This window comes from Perissodus microlepis, chromosome 22, assembly GCF_051167445.1.
Source record: "Perissodus microlepis isolate ML-2025 ecotype Zambia chromosome 22, ASM5116744v1, whole genome shotgun sequence".
NCBI classification, from domain to species: Eukaryota; Metazoa; Chordata; class Actinopteri; order Cichliformes; family Cichlidae; genus Perissodus; species Perissodus microlepis.
Genome location: NC_140481.1, coordinates 13,442,696 through 13,460,370, shown reverse-complemented (window position 1 = coordinate 13,460,370; position 17,675 = coordinate 13,442,696). Strand labels below are relative to the sequence as shown.

Below are 17,675 nucleotides of genomic sequence, written 5' to 3'. Positions count from 1 at the left end.
AGCAGGACAAACTGAAACAACTGTTGTGCGTGTTTGTTGTCTGTCCAGGACCATTATGAGATCAGAGGAGAGGTGTGTTTACAGTAGGGACAGGTCAGCTGCAGGGCAAAAGAGACAACAAATGGTGATATCTACTGTTAATGTGGCATACAGTTTTTCCGCAGTCTAAAACGTCATATTGCGAAAATAATTTGTAACAATCCTTACAGATTTTGACCAGGATGCAGTGTAGCCAGTCTGTCAGTTTACACTGCACTTCACTACAACTGCAGTGTAGAATAAATAAACGTAATAGTAAAGGGTATGTGTGGGATTATGGTAATTATACATTACAGCAATAGCAATGTAATTCCATGACACACTGATTATTAATGATTTAAAACATTTAACAACTTCCTGTCCCCGATGCAGAAAACACACCATTGTGACCTTCCCAGGGGAAGTATTGTTCTGTTGTGGGCCCACCCCCCTTTCCTCGTAAGCCCTTACCTGCTCACCCCCTTGTGCATTGCATCCTCTCTAAACCAAACTTGAGCAACTTTCTGGTTGCAGACCAACAAAAAGTGTGGATATTAGAGTAGCAGTCATGTTAATGCAGTGAGTACCTGAACTGGAGCTACTGGTGGGTTTCTGCTTGGTGTTCTGACGGGATTCCTTCATCCAGGGGAAGATCTGCTTGCTGCGAGCGGTAGAGGTCGGGGAGTCGTTCTTGGCACTGACTGGTTGGTTGGATCCGTTGCTTGTGTTTTGGCTGATAGCACCGGGGGACTGTGAGGGAGGGGGTGGGCCTGATACCGGCACCTGCGGTTGATTGCTTTCGGGATGAACCTTGGACTGCGCCGCCTGAATGGCTGTGGTCCTGTCGCAGCTCTCCGCCATCTCCCCCGGCTTTTGCAAAGCCACGGAGCCGTCAGGAGACTGCAGGGAGCAGGCAGGTCGATGGTACTCACTTTCCACATGAGAGGCCCGGGGATATTGGACCTGATTGGCATCATAACTGAAGCCATTTGCGCTTTGATATGGGTAGCCACTGTAAATTGCGGAGCTGTCGTAGTAGGTTGCCTTTTGCATCTCGCCGTTTCCCAATATTTATTTCAGAAACTGACAGGGTCTTGACACCCTTGTAGAATAACATTGGCACCCCGTGGTCACGTGACGCCTCTCCGCCAATGGCCTCCTTGGGTGAACCTAGGGTTACAAGAAGCACTGTGAGGAGAAGAAATGGTGGCGATCCATCTTACTTTTCAATGCAGCCCTGACACAGGAGACTATGGAGGCAAGATAGGGCCAACAATTCTGTGGACTATTACCGTTTACCTTATGGCTTACACGGGGCACAGAGGCACGCACTAACCTTGTATTACCATCTGTGGCGAACATAAAACCATTTTAAAAGCATTTCAGACTGTCAAATCGTTTAGAAACGCGAAAAGACGACGGGTGGTGTTTTAAAATATTTGATTCTAACTAACAGTGAAGCAGAATATAGTTAGAGTAGGCCTTATGGAGAAATGCGCTGTGGAAATAGCTTGTTAGAGGGTTACCACACAGGAAAATAATATTTCTTTTACACTGTTATTCTACCAACAGGGCTGTCAACGGTGTATCTAATTTCCTGTATAGCGAGTGAAAAACATACCGTCGGATCCACAAACTTTCAACCCATTTTATTTTTTACTTTTAGAAAAAAATCATAATTTTTAAGAGAATAAAATATCCCTGAGCTTGCCACATAGTCTGTCTCTTTTTTACCCCCCCCCCCTTTTTTTTTTCTATGTTTCCTCATAATAGTAGAAAAAATGTAAAGGCCCAGAAGAAACCTGAAAAACCGGCCGGCGTCCGTGCATCTCCATGCCCATGGTTTGAACTTTGTTCCATAGTAGGCCCATAATGATGGCTGCTGTCGCTGTCTGCGCGGCGGCCGGTCGCGGTGATATATGAGGGCGGGGGGGTCAGTGAGCCGGGACTGCCCGCTCGGAATGAGCGGCCCGGTGAGCAGCCAAGCCCGAACAAAGCAAGTATTAAGCAGACAGAAACCCGGGGATGGTACAGCTAGAGGCTGTTGCTAGAGCACCATAATTCATGTAGGTAACCTCGGGGAGAGACTATAAACTATGATAGACACACATCACTGCTCTTTTGGGGGAAATCTTTTTATAATGGGACATTAACAATGAAACAGTGGATTGAACAGCTATTATTATTATTATTATTATTATTATTATTATTATTATTATTATTATTATTAAGCTAATGATTTTCAGTAGAAATAAAATATTCCCATTCATTTTCGCATTTGCTGTCTACTCTGTAGATTCTATAGATTTAGCCATTATACATCGTTTGAATAAAGCAAATAAATACATTAAATTATATATATATATATATATATATATATATATATATATATATATATATATATATATATATATATATATATATACACTGCATTTAACACTGTTGAGATTTTAACTGATGAGTCGGGTTGTTTTATGTCTGATAGCAAAAGTTACCCGGGCAATAAAAATGATTTAAAAACAGGGTTTAAAACAAAAAAGAAGCCCTCTTGCACGTTTCATAATCCATAGCCCCGAAGCAGACACATAACTATGCGATGCATCATCATAAAATGAGCACACGGAAAATGTAAATGTCGAGCAATTCTGGCCTGTGCCGTTCTGCATACAATAACAAAAAGCAAATCAGTTTCAAAATGCCCTCAGCGCTGTTAAACCGCAGACTGAAAGGACGTGTCTTCACCGTGTCTGCACTCGTGATGACCGGGAAAAGATATCACGAAGCTCTGTGGTGTGTATCTCCAGGCGAACCATTGCGATAGTCATAAACGGCAGAGAAAAGAGAGACAAAAGACAGACTTGAGCTCTCTGCTCAGCCCCTCCGCTCCACGCTGGAGAAATCCGGCCGCCTGACTGTGTGTGTGTGTGTGAACTCTTCCTGAACCGAGATCTAAGGCATACGGTGATAAATCACCGCGCGACATACAAACTCAGCCATTTACAACCGAGGGAGCCTATTCCTGGCCTGCTTACCTTATCCTCTTACGACGAATGCAGAGCACCAAGCAATATTTTCTCATTCAGCGACGAAATCGATCAAAGCAGTAATCCAGAGAAAAGTTTAAAGACAGGGCTGACTGGGTGAAGCAGCGGTAGCAGACTGCGCCCTGCCATACACCGAGCATTAGCAGCCACAACAACAAAAAAAAAAAAAAAAAAAAAAAAGGAAGAGCCAAGAGAAGCCCCCTTTTTTTCCTCTTTTCCTTTTTTTCCTGCTCGACGTGGACGGGTAAACCGAGATTACGAAAGCAGGCGTGAGCTGTCGGGTCAACGAGATAAGACTTATCTGGCCCCAAGATTGAATGTATCGTCCTGCTATAGAGCTATGACCAGGGCTTCATAGCAATATTAAAGTCGACCAAGGCTATGCTGGTGTATGTGATCCTTCACTAGTACCATGCAGTCACCAGTGAACTGCCCCGAACCAGAGCGTCACCATAGACAAGAAAAATTATGCAAATGAAGTAGCGCCTTGGAAAGCCTGTTCAAATCAAGTGGTTGCCTCTCCTCCTCCCCCAACCAAACGAGGTAGTGCGTCTAGAAGAAAAAATATATACATATATATATATATATTTATATCTCTACAAAAATAGCACAGTCCTTCCCTAAAGTGTTTTAAATCTTTTCTGTTATTATGTACTCCGTGGCCTGCAGTGGAATTATGAACCCAGTGAATGAGATGGGGGAGAGAGAGAGAGAAAGAGGTGGAATACAAAGGAATAATCAGGCCCCGACCATGCTGCATTTCCATTTCCATGGGACATAAAGGGCTTCTATCCACGGCTTAATCATTAACCCGCATTTCTGCACATTTTGGCGAAAAAAAGGAGACAACAGTGCGTTTTCATTTTCTGCGCCAGGTACGCCCTTTATGGCTTTTTTAACACGAGAATAAAATAAATACCGAAATACTGCGCATACGCCGAGACGCTCTCACATACGCACGCACAAATATATGTATATATAGTTGTGCTTTCAAATAGCTGAGATTTATGAAAGCATGGCTGATCAAAGCTGTATTCGATTTATATCAACCCCCTCCTGGAGCATGGTGTGAAAAATGGGCACAAGTTTCATCACCAAAAGGCAAAGTGGAGGACATGCAGCGAGGACCAGGGGAGAAGAGAGCGGTAGCAGGGGGAATCCCTCAGCATATTAATGCTGTCTTTTGCAGCCAAAAAGAAAGCCTGAGAAAAGTAGATTTATGTCCTCTCAGCTTCCCCGGGCTGTAAACACGTCCAGAGCTGCAGCTTCTCTGCTGGTTTCAGGCTCTGGGACAAAATTCAGTGACACAATTAAAAACTGTCGAACACACGGACGGCGTGGGAGTTTGAGTGGGACCCAAAAATTCACGTGAGGGTTTTTTTTAAGCTAACTGCGCTTTTTTTTGCCCCCCCCCAAACCAAAAGTAGCCAGTCTGTATAATTATTTACTTCTTTGTGTAGTGCTAAAATGCTGATTCGACTTTCTCTTTAATGTGGCCCTGAGGAGAGGGTTAAAAGTCAGCGGGGCTCGTATACTACCGGACATAATAAGGCGCAAAATGTGGGAAGGAAAAAGAAAAGAAAAGAGGAAAAAGAAAGAAAGGAATTTTGATAAAAGAAAAAAATATTTTCAAAAACTTCAGTTCTGTAAACTGTGGCAGCTAGAAGAGATGGCTTTCACAGAAAGTGCTTTTTGAAATGAGTAAGGCACCGCTCCAAGAGCTGCGATTCCTCTCGTCACTTTTATAGTGACAAATTGCACCACAAAGACAAGTGGAAGAGAAGGAATTATTGCTCTCGGGCTGGTCATATTGCTGCTACAAGGAAATGTACAAGCCATAGGCTGCTTCTCTATCCCTGCGAGTGCTTCGGTGGGCGTGTGTGGTGCTTATTAGAAATTGAATAAGGATATCACCATCAAGCATTCATAACACAAATCAATAAATATATATGGACTTACCGAAGGCAGTTCAAGGTGTCTGGGAGACCGTGCGTTGGCCAGAATTTACTAAGCTGGAATTCTGCAACGAGGAGTAGAACAAATATTTACATTTTCTCGGAGAATGATCCAACATTTCAACGATTTTGTAAATTAAATTAGTGTGGGTTTTATTTTAAATCCAGGGCTCCAATATACTGTTAAGATCGAATGTAATTATAAATAATAAGGCAATTGTTGTTATGCGTGCGTTGTTTAGGCCCGCGCGTCATGACTTAAAAAATAAAAGTCAAACATAAATCTTATGTCTAACATAAATAAAATAAAGAAATAAAAAAGAACAAATGAAATTAAGTCATCTTTTATTTGGGATTATTTGATTAAACTGCAAGATCCAATGAAACGTATTTTTTTTTTAAAAAAACAAACAAGCTATTTTTAGTTAAGTAAAGATATCTTTACAGCTTAAAGGAAGCAGTCAATTTTAATTCATTTTAACATAAAAACACAGACTTACACACAGACAATGTCAGTCTATGAAAAACAAATACACAAAATAGAAAACAGAAAGTAAAAGGCCAAATTCTGATATTCTTCGCGGACAAACAGCGTTACAGCCACAAACGGCTGGTTATCAGCACAAAATCATAATAACATAAAAATTGGCCTATATGCAAATAACGCATTTGTTGTTTCCCTGCTGGCCGGCAAGCAATTTCTCCACAAATGGATCGAATAGTCATTAGCTCTGGCGCACCATCTTCCCCAAGTCCCCGCGCCCATAAATCAAGCAGGAGTGCCGTGACCTCAGAGCGGCCGCCCGGTCCTGGATGGCACTCCGTCTTCCATTATATCCTCGTTTCCCTGGCGGAGCGACACAACCCAACCGCTTTCCTATACTTTTTTTTTTCTTTCACGGATCTCATCTTGATGTATGATTTACGCACAAAAACGTAAAGCAACGAGATGTTTTGTTTTACAGAGGTGCCGAGCGCTTTGACTATTATTATTTATTTATTTAGCTTTTGCTTGGAAGCCGATATTTAAATGGCTGCTTTATTTACAACACAGGCCTCTTAATCCAAACGGTATAGCTCACGCTGTTAAAGCAGCAATTAAAACTGAAATCTCTCTTTTTTTTTCCCCTCCCCCTTTTTTTCGCGCCTCTGTTTAAAGTTTTGGATTGAAATTTAAGCTGCATTTACCACAGCGTTGGGCAAACAAGCATAAACTGGAACAACGTCTCAACCTTAATGACCCAGACAAATCCTTAAATGGATATGCGTACAATCAGTATAAATCGCTCTGGTCTAAGGTATTTGCTTCGCTCTATTAGCTGTGATAACTGAGATATTAATACATAAATGAAGCTTCTTGATATGTGTCAATTTGATCTCCCTGCAAATAAAAAAAAAAAAGAAGAAGCCCTGGACCCTTTGTTACTGACCTCTGCCTCGCGCAGCAATAACTCACGACAGTAATGAACAATCAGCGGAAATACCTCAAAATAAAATCCATCCTCCCAAAGCTCGAGCTCTGACTCCGTCCGCGTGGAAAAACATATCCGTCCGTGACAGCAGAATACATCCACAAACCCGGAATCCTCTTTCTATCAGACTGCCTCTACTTTCTTTTTTCCTCCCCTGGATAAACAAACTACAAAGCCAGGACTCCCCTCGCGGAAAGTGGGGGTAACCCGCATATAATCTGCATCATATGGCCAGACCGGGGCTCCGGTTTTCTTCCCAGTGCCATAACACCGCGCAGTATTATGCGCCGCGCTCACGTGACGCAACGTCAACTTAAATCCCTTTTATTTGAGCCCGTGAATCATTAATGGAGGCAGTCATTGCCCCCGAGGAGAAACGGATCAGTTTGGAGGGAGAAAAAAGAGGGGTATGTGACACTGCAATGTATCTGGCAGAGGAGCAAGCCTCTCACAGGGGAAGCAGCTTCTTTTTTTTTCCACGTGTCGCCCATTCAGGGATAAAGACTGTTCTGTCAGTTTTAAAGTGCCATATATTTGGTGCCTGTTAGCAGCTGAAAGAGCTAATCCTGCCGTATTATGCTGAGCTTCGAGTGCACAGCAGCCCCGAGCCACACTGTAACGAGAGTGTTTTGCGGAGTAATAATTCGCGTTATGCATGGGGGTGGCACCCCCACTCTAAAACACACACACACACACCTTACTAAATATAATTTAAGAGTGGAATAATAATTACTCCTCGCTGGCAGTGAATGTGCTTTTTTTCCTTCTCTGTAACAACACAGTCAGGTTTGAGAGGAGCCTTGCAGAAAACTCAACTCAATATCGCCCCCCAAGTCCTAATTGTCAGACTCGTGCTTTGGCACCACTTAGTCAGCCTCTGGTCCTCCATCAGCAAAGTCTGCACAAATACAAACACGTTACACGTTTACCTGTCCTACATGAAGGAGGCTGAGCGTCTTGGTGGATGTGAGGGCTGTCTGTCAGTCAGCAGAGAGCGGAAAGCGGAGCTGAGGTGACCAAAGCGCGGCTGCTCGACCCCGCTGATCAGTACATGGACCCCCATTAGACCTACATGCACTTACGCGTTTCCTATGAACAGCTGAGTGATGGTTGAAATTACAAGCTGGCGCAAAGGTTAAGGGTTGTGGGGGGGATTTTTTAAAATTATCATTCCACCATGTCTGCCTTGATATGAAGCAGTTTCTATATAAATAGTGTACCACCGTGAAATACATCCGCCTTCAAACATTCCAGGTACTGCCAAAAATCCCAGCCTGGAAGAGCTTTTGTACTTCACGGCACCGTTTGGCGCTTGTTTTCCGTCAACACTGAAGCAGCAGCGGGCGTGGAAAAAATTCCACTACAACTATTAATCATTTGGGGCGGACATAGAAAGCATCCCCACTCCCACATCAGCTTTTGTCCTCTCAAACTACAACTTGAGCGGTAAACTTTTAAAAGGCAGGAGCAGAGGAAGAGCCCCTCTTATTAGCTCACCTTCCTCACATTTAACATTTATTTTTTTTAAAAGAAAGAAAAATGAGGATAAGAGTTAAGAGAAAGAAGGCTAAATTTGCACTTTAGGCTTTGGAAGCATGAATGTGAAGAGATGGGATCGCTTTCATTTGTTAAAGCAAATGCTAATTTTGTTTAATGTCTTCTGTAGATTTGAAGCTGTCAGCGGATTTATGGCTTGACACGGCCCTGCTCTGGAAGACAACCCCTACCCCAGCTTTTGCCACCGCACCTGAACTTTTCCCTGACCCAGGACAGAGGCATGGAGTCTTGAGTGGAAAGTTATTTGGAGTTCAAAAACAAGGAGAAGTTGGAAATCAAAAGTCCTCAGCTGGTAGCCTACTGATTTCACTTTTTTTTCCTAACCTACTACTTTCCAGATTTGCATTTTGTTCGGGAGAAGAAGAAGAAGCAGAAGAAAACAAAGCACAATAAAGCAGCTAAAACTTTCTCCTTGAGCCAAAAGTAGCTGGTTGATTATGTTTTAAATCTCGGGCTGTTTTCGCATTAAACAACTGTATCAGAGGTATTTACACAAATCAAGGCTCCTTATCACTGTCAGCGAAGAGGAGTTAGAGGCAGAGACCTCTGGATATTATCCAGACGGCGGTCCATATCTTCCCACAATGTTGACACTGGGAGCTCTTAACAGCCAGGCTTGGGTTACCGACACTCTCAGACCAAGATAACTCTTTCTGCGAGGTTTACACAGCCCAACATCAAGGCTAAAGCAAAATTCAACGCCTGAAGCTGAGGGGAGCCACCACTGATGAGCCCACACCAACACTGTGGCGGATTAGGACGACTGACATGTTTTTGCATGAGATTGTTGTAATAAAGATATTTTAATTTACATGTTGAACAGACTCCTGGCTTTTTTTTTTATTGGAAATGACCCAGCAAGCTTTAGTTGCAAGTAAATTTTGGAAATAGCCTTACGTCCACAATAATAATAATAATAATAATAATAATAATAATAATAATAATAATAATAATAATACAGTTCTAATAATAACTTGACTATTGTGTTCACTCTCACTGAATAGTCCATTTATTTCTTACACTTAAGGGTTTAAAGCAATATAATAATAACGCTGTTTAATAATTGCTATCATCATTCGAGATTGCTATTAATATTATTTTACTTTTATTTATTTTTATTGGGATGCGTGGTTTAGTGCATGCAGTTATTTGGAGCTGAACGTTGCCAACATAAATACTGACTGTTTATTTTGGTTCATTAAAATTGTATTGCATAGAAGCGTCTCAGTTGCCACACACACAGAGAGACACAGAAACACACGCAGTAGACTTTACCTCTGCACTTATATGTGTATTACTTATTTTACAACAGATTTGTGTTCAGTTAAAATCTGTATTTAAAAGCAAAGTTTAGACTGAATGTGACCATCGTAATGCTCTTGTTCTTGTTGTCCATAGGAGGTCCAGTATGCAGGCTAAATAGTCTGCACTTACATAGCACTTGGTAAACTAAGCGCTTTGCATTGTCTTTGCAATTTGGCACCTAAGCTCCAATGCACGGTGCTAGCCTTCAACTGGAAGCAGTTTGGGATTAGGTGTCTTGCCTAAGGACACCTCGGCACGTGTGGAGGGGTCGGGAGATCGAACTTCTAACACTACGATTAGTAGCCCGTCTGCTCGAATACCTGAGCTACGGCTACCCTGTATGCCAAAGGCGTATATATGTATATTTTCCAAACAATAAAAATTTATATGGATCCGATTTTAAAATTGATTTGAGGACCATAGAGAGCAAAACGCGATATTAACAGGAAAGGTTTGTTTGCATTGCAATATTCAGTGACATGCACAAAAAGATCATGGCGCAAACTGCACTTCCGGGATATTGTATGCAAAATTGTGATATCACTGCAAAGCTAAAAAATAAATAAATAAAATAAGAAGCAACCATGTCTACTCACAAGTCATGTCGGTCTGTGTCCAGCGGACAGAGTTTTGTCAGAGGAGAAGAGATCTGACTCGCACCCTGCGGATCACTTCAAATGAAAATAAGTCAGAATTTCACATCTATTTCTGACCCCGGGGCATTCATTATTCAGCGAGTCACGTGAACGGGCGAATTAAAATTTCAGTACATTGGAAGTGACCTCTATTCGCGACTCAAATGACTTGAAATCTGTAATTTATGCAGAATTGGACTTCTTGGAGTCTGCGCAAAATTGGTGCCAATCAGCCTCAGCGTCATCTCCTGCACAGTTTCCATATCTGAAGCAACTGCTGCACAGTAATGGGGAGCTTCAGGATGTCTGCGGCAACATACAACACATTTTTTTTTATTGCGTGTGGTAACATTCAATAAGCAAAGCATACACGAAAATGTACAACTATCTATTTCTCACTCTAAGGATAAAAAAAAAAAAACACTCCAATTAATTTTGCATTTATTTCATTGCAGACCCATCCAGTGTGCAGTTAGTGGCATAATCAGTGGGCTAAAACCATCAGTGCCTACTAAATAACATCTATCCGTTTCTGCTCATATCTGCTCCCTTTCTTCGTGCACTGACAGGCACGTTTCAGTGATTATTTGAAGGAGAGCTGTCTCATGCCTCCGATTCACACTTACAATCACAGTTTTTGTTTCCGCGCCCTCTTTGGGTATCCCGTAAATGAGAAGAAAAAGCTCTTGGAGTTCTCGGTGCTGATATATGGTCTTAACATTGTGTGTGTCGAAAGGTCAAGGGTCAGAAGAAGTGCTCTAAGGCGGTGATTGGCCAGTGCCGGCCGTGTCCCCCAGCTGAACTCTCTATTGTTTGGATGTAGCAGGTAGTGACCAACACTCACACTCTGGTGCACAGCGCGTAATGGCAAATAAGAACAATATGTGTTGCCGGATACATTTAACAGTTTGGGTTTGGTCTGATTCCCGTGTCAGTACAGCCTATAAAGCTTTGGAGCTATCAACTGATACCTGCCTGATATACTCTGTCACAGCTCGGCCTAATCCACGAAAACGCGCACGGCGTTCAGAACACTCAGCAGTAACAAAAAGACATAAGACATACCTTCACTTTGTCAAAGTTTGTGCATGGCATTGCATTTCTTAGGTTTCACTCTAAAGCGATTTTGCGCATTCGTAATGTGAAAATATCTTTTCGGATCAACCGTGAATGTATTAAAACGGAGGTGCGCAATACTATCAAATGAAACCTTTCTGTAAAAAACATTTATCGAAATATTTTCTTTCTACTCTGGCAAAGTGTTAAAAAGTGCAAGAAAACGCAGCCACAATGTTGCCAACATGTTGCAAGGCAAATTGTTCGGGACTGCAACGCAATGTGACCACTTTAAGTACGCATCTCAAATGGCTGGATTTCTTACCAAAAGCTTCAGAGCGCAATAGTGCACACACCGAATAGAAATTCAATGTAAACCAAAATAAACAATGTGAGTTCAAAGTTTTAATTTCTGCTAAAAAAAAATATATAAATGAACAAATGAGAATCAGTTTTAAAAAAAACGGCACCTTGAATGTCGTGAAAGTGAAATCCGTATTTGCGGTGACAAAACATCCGAAGCCATGTCAGCCTTATAAGTGAAGCACACATTTATTTCACAAGGACAGATTTATTCTAAACTAGCCTACATCACAACGGTCATTACTGAGACAACATATACAAATATTCACAGTTCAGAACACAGCACAACATGGACGCACTATAGCACAAATAAAACTAGACCATATGACACCAACAAACATAAACTTACTTTGACGAAACGCTTTCCTTATTGTGCCATCATTGTGATTTGTCTATGTACATTAGATGTGAAAGTCACCTGGACTACATTCAACAGTAAACCAACCCACTCGAACACACACATACTACACTGCTATACTCTGACTGATGCCATGCCTCTAAAAAAAATTAAAAATTAAAAAATTGAGAAATAAAATGCCGTGTGGTTTTCTAACTGGCATCTATAGAGTCTCGCTAAATATCTTTCAAGTATATTAAAACTTTTCCATGAGCAACAATAAAGAAAAGAAAAGGAAATATCAAAGAGAACACTGAAAAGAAAAAATGAGGTCAAACTTACTTTTTTACCTCACTCACTTTTAACTGCAATTATACATTTCATCCAAGTTTGATGTGCATTATCCTTCTTTCATAATAATAAACAAATATATAAACACTTCAGCTGCCACCGTGGCAATTAAAGGTGAATTTCAAGCTTATATGATGAGGGCGAGGACGACCGGAGAGAGGGGTAAGGGCACAAAGGACGTGACAGGGGCCCAATAGCAGAGGCAAGGTGAATGAGATACCACCATGTGTGTGTGTAAAATACTGAGAATCGGTCCATCAAATTCCACTTGTGTTATTTGCCATCTCAGTCTGGATTGGGGTTTTCAGGGATGGGGGGTTCGTTCATGCACTATAGACCTGCGGTGCACGGCGTGGGGACAAGCTGCTGGCCTGTTTTGATCTGCTGCTGCTGCTGGGCCCCCGAGGCTGAAGCTGAGGCCGAGCTTGAGGATCGAATCTTAGTGTTGGGAAGCTTGTGCTCCTTTTTCCATTTCATCCTCCGGTTCTGGAACCAGATCTTGACCTGGCGCTCGGACAGGCACATGGTGTGAGCAATCTCCACCCGCCTGCGCCGGGTCAGGTACCGGTTGAAGTGGAACTCCTTCTCCAGCTCCAAAGCCTGCTGGCGGGTGTAGGCAGTGCGGGACCTCTTGGGCACTCCTCCATTGTAACTGGCATTGACTGGGAGGGGGGGGGAAAGCCATAGACAGGGAGGCAAGCAGGTGTTACATGCAGGTTGATTGCGTTTACTCCAAAACCCTTAAATCCGCCACTGGACACATTCTATCTTTGAAAATCGTGCACGAATTTGTGGGTTTGGTGGAAATTTGCAGTCGCTTGTTCTACACTCTGTCTTGTTTCAGTTTACGGACATGACCTTAATGTGGAGATGCCGAGTGCACAAGTACTCGCATCCAGGGACAGATCAAGCTTAGGAAATGATTAACAAAAACAGCGGGGCTGAATATTACTTTGGCTCGGCTCCAGTGGTGGAGGTAGTTTGGGTTAAAAAGCAACAAAGGCACATGGCCCCGACAGACGAACACAGGCAATAAAATTTACGAGGGTCCTTAATTACCGACCCTGCTGCTCGATAGTCGTAAATTGCTGTTGTAAGAGCTGCTACTAGTGTTGCCTCAATAGGCTTGCGTGTGTTCCAGTGGTTGTTTCTCAGTGGTTCAGTTATTTAACCGTGATGATAACTCACCGCTGCTAACGTGGACCTTTTTCATCCAAGGATAGACCACCGGCTCCTTGCCCTTCGCTACGCCGGGATAGACTTCAGTGGCGAGGCTGCAGTCTTTGCTGGCGTTTGCGCCACCGTCTGGGGCCGCCGTGAGGCGAGGACCGTGGCTCTGTGGAACCGGTTGCGGTTGCGCGTGATGCCCATCGTTGAAATCGTCGAGTCCGGTGGCGGGGACGTTACCGTAATCGTATCCCGATTCTGTGTAGTTTGACCTCGGATAGGATGGCTCTTCGTGATGGGGGAAACCCGTATCTTTTGGCCGCTCGTAATAATCACCGGGGTTAGGGATGTATCCGCTCTGCTGATATTCGTCGCATGGAGGAAAGGAAGGCTCGATATAGTTGGAGTTTATCAAGTAGGAACTCATGGTCATTAATTTGTGAAGTGCAACAATACTAATTTTTATCGCGCTGTCGTTTTTCTGATCTCCACAAAACCCTCCTACTCCCTGTCAAATGTACAAAGTTGCCTGGTCACGTGTGAAGAGCCACCAATCACGGCGTGTCCTGTGGGCATCATGTAAACAGGAACCAATGGAAAGCATGGCACTGGTACCACCAACACTGCTTGGACTGGCTTACGTTAGTGTTTTCCTTATTAAATCACGGTATATAAAGCAAAACCAATCAACTAACTTGTTTACTGAACGGGACCAAACTTATGCGGGCGAGGCTTCCTGCGCTTAAAACAATCCGCCTCCCCTGAAACAGAAAGTAGATATGAAATTCAAACCCTTAAGGTTTTTTTCGTAAACAAAACGCCATTTCCAACAAACAGGGAAATAGGTTGTTGGAGTTTTAATCTGTTGCATCCTAATAAAGAGAAACTGCAGGGGCGGTTAAAAAAGAAAAGAAAAAAAGGCCAGCACAGCAATGCAAACTGTAGTGTTGTGTAATATAACAGCCTTCAAATTACTGACAAAGGCACGGTGAATGCAGAAGCTTTACTCCCAGCACTGACGAGCCGCTTCTATGCGAGCATCAAAGCCTGCGCATAAAGCTTGCTTGTCTATAAAAACCTAGAAGATCACACATAAGCTGCAAATTAAAAAAAAAAAAAGCACGGGCTGCTCAAGTTGCACAAATGTGTATAAATGCACGACACCTCCTTTGGCAAGTGCTGTTGCATTAAAAACTCGAAATTGCACTTTTCCCCTTATTTGCCAGCACATGGCAGTGATCTGAAGCTATTCCTGGTCTGTTTGTTCGTAAATATCACGTTGCAAACTTGCTAAGTGTTAATTGCACGCATTCTGTGGCTTAACAGCCTCTGCGCGTTACATGTCAGGGAAAAGCTCGTCCAAACAGCGGACAAACACGTGAAGGCACCTGTCTTGCATTACAGCCAGATGCCAAAACAAAACATTGTGATTTTAAACCTGCACGTACAGTAAGACCTGCCAGCTCCAACTAGTCTGCACAACAAAAATAACTTATATCTGAGCATTTTTCTCTAATTCTGAATAAATTTGGAAGCATTTAAAACCGTTATAAGGAGCAGTTCGCACAGATTTCAGTGCAGTCCTGCGTTGTAACAGTAACAGGTAAAGAAAAGTCCAGTGTGCCCAGTATTACCAAGAAACCTATAATAATAATAATAATGATAATAATAATAATAATAATAATAATAATAATAATAATAATAATAATAATAATAATAATAATAATAATAATAACAACAACACGATCTGGAATCATACAACGTAAAGTATAATTTCTTGTTTTTTTCCTGACTGCATGTTAGATGATATAAAAGTCTCTGACCGTTCATCTCGCCGGCAGCCATCACGTCCAGGCCCAGTTTCCTCTCCACGTCCGAGGTGACTTCCACACTTTATCTGTGTTTCTTGAAGATGCAGCAGCTCTTCATAAAGCTGATCCACGCTGTCCACATCAACAAGGCCTCTGCATGGAGAAACCAGAGGCCAAATTTTCGGAAATATTTTAAGCTTTCTTTTCTCTCCCATTTTCTTTATCTTCTTCTTTCTCTCTCTCTCTCTCTCTCTCTCGTCCCCCCTCTATTCTATTCGCTCCCCTAAACAGAGATAACTTCTGCCTGACCCCATAGTGACACCGTTTCCATTTTGTTTCTGATTAATCTTGCCCATTGACAGTCTTTGTTAAACAACAAGGCGTGCCCTTTTTCCAAAGAGGCGACATTTTCATATCTGTTAGACGCAGTGACCCGGGGTTCACCCCGGACTTGGACTTCAGTTTTGCGGGCTCTGTTCAGCTTTGGGTAGTTGGGGTGGGGGGAGCACTTAGCGCGGGTCAGCGCCCAGGATGGTCCCCCAAAAGAGTTTTAAATGTGCAAAATTACCTAGAGCTATTTAAGAAGCTCACACGTCCAACTACTACTGCATTGCATGACATAGATCAGAAGATTGCATTTAAAAGAGGGACCTCAAAACTAAAGAGATCAACTGCAGATCGGCTGAAGTAGTATATGTTTTACTTTCTTTTATGATTTTTTTCTCAGCTTTTCTCAATAACGAAACTTCTAGATTTTGGATATGCTCTTGCCGAGGACTGAAAACTCGAAGGCCTTTTTTCTCTCTCGAAACAAATTGCCATTCTTTTCTTGTTAGCACACTGTTGCTGCAAGGCAAAGCTGCTACTTTATGAATCTCACAGGCTCTCCTGCACCTAACTCATTGTAAATGGCAGCTGCTGTACTTTACGCCAAAGATCCACTGTATCCTTATGGCCAAGAGACCACCTGAGAGGCAATATGTCAACATAATGTCAACGGGTAAGACGACTTCACATGATATCTAAATTTACAGTCCACTGTCATTCTATTATATATATATACCTTGTATAAATATGGGCCAGGTCAGATCGGCTATTATCCACTTACTGTAAGTTATTCTTGTGTGATAAACGACTTCTGATGGACAGTTCATTCTACTTGTTGCTATATGTATTTTTATATTACTCTATGAAAGACTTTTTTCATATTAAAGTATATATATATATATATATATATATAGATAGATAGATAGATATATAGATATAGATATAGATAGATAGATAGATAGATAGATAGATAGATAGATAGATAGATAGATAGATAGATAGATAGATAGATAGATAGATAGATAGATACACATATGTACATATATGTATATATAGATAGATAGATATATACATATATATATTGTAAGGTCCTGCTACTGTATAGTGTCAAAGTATTCAGTGGACAGTAGACCAATGGACAGTATTTGGATTACGTGATACTGACTTACATTGTACACATAATTTTGCATTTAAACCCCATTCTGTTTCAGAAATCTTTCCTTAATTTTATTCTCGGACAAAATAAGCTTTGTACAAGGGCAGGATGCTTTCAGAGCATATTCACGGAACTGAAGGCCTATTTGACCAATATACATCTTTGCTGACAGTTTACTGTAAATTTAGATTATCAGAGAAGTGCCGTGACAATGGTGACAGATTGCAGATGGCTCTCACAAGGTTTCTTGTCTATATGGAGCTCTAAATGACGATGGAGTAAAAAAAAAATCCTTTCTACGTGCACGATGGGACACAGATTCGGGCAAAAAAACACCTTTTTGCCTTTATGGAAACATTTGGATATGGGTAAACGCTCATAATAAAATATATCCTTAAACATAGTGTGCCGTGTGCATAGCGTCCAAAGCCATAACACAGAAAAAAAGAAAGAATTGGTTTTCCAAAATGCAAGGAACAGTCACTAACCTTTGTCTACCGTTGCTAATTTTGATTAGACTTAATCAGAGCTTAAACTATTGGAGGATTAATGGCTAAACGAGCAACTACATATTCCTTATTCCTCCACGTGAAGGGGGAATTGCAGTTGGGAGTAGAATTTCAGAACCTGAAAGCCAAGAACTATAATCCACGGACTCACTGCAGCAAAAAATGTTTAAGCAATTACATTTTTAAAGGTTAATTTATTAGACATGCATTTCAAGGAGAGCCACAGCAGCAAGGGATACACAGATAACCAATGTCTAACACTGAGTGTAGATATTTGCATAAAATGAACTGAAGACATTTTAAAAAAAAGTTCAGTGCATGTTGTCATTTATGAGAATAAAACGTGTGTACAATCAGCATATGTTTGTGTTTTTAATGCGAACGAATTCGCTGTCTGTCCGTCATTAATGACTTTTTACTTTTCAATGAAATTATTAAAAAAGACTTTGAATCAAAAAAATGTTGAACGGAGCTCATCCCATTGTTTTTGGACATTTAAACGCTCCTATCCTTTGCAAGGCGCAGATAATTTTTAAGTAGATAAGCGACACATAAGCGTAATGTGTTGATTTTCTACCAGTCAGAATACGCAGGCCTGCAATTGTGTAGATT

At 41.7% G+C, this 17,675-nt stretch overlaps 2 protein-coding genes across 4 annotated transcripts in view; both read right to left on the bottom strand.

The window, feature by feature from the left end:
- The window catches only part of hoxa3a (homeobox A3a), a 31,234-nt gene that overhangs the window by 3,677 nt on the left and 9,882 nt on the right, over positions 1-17,675 (bottom strand). The window contains exons 3-5 of one of the 3 annotated variants that reach the window (XM_084918695.1): positions 15,084-15,224; positions 5,022-5,082; positions 606-1,188 (exon numbers count right to left, since the gene is read on the bottom strand). In XM_084918695.1, the coding sequence (XP_084774821.1) occupies positions 606-1,071 (466 nt within the window). In that variant the 5' untranslated portion in view covers positions 1,072-1,188; positions 5,022-5,082; positions 15,084-15,224. The other 2 variants (XM_084918694.1, XM_084918696.1) reach the window with 2 other exon arrangements.
- hoxa4a (homeobox A4a) lies at positions 11,572-13,778 on the bottom strand. The gene is made up of 2 exons (XM_084918698.1): positions 13,282-13,778; positions 11,572-12,755 (listed from the first exon to the last, which is right to left on the bottom strand). Exons 1-2 carry the CDS (start codon positions 13,691-13,693, stop codon positions 12,424-12,426), a joined length of 744 nt encoding a protein of 247 aa, XP_084774824.1. The 5' UTR covers positions 13,694-13,778; the 3' UTR covers positions 11,572-12,423.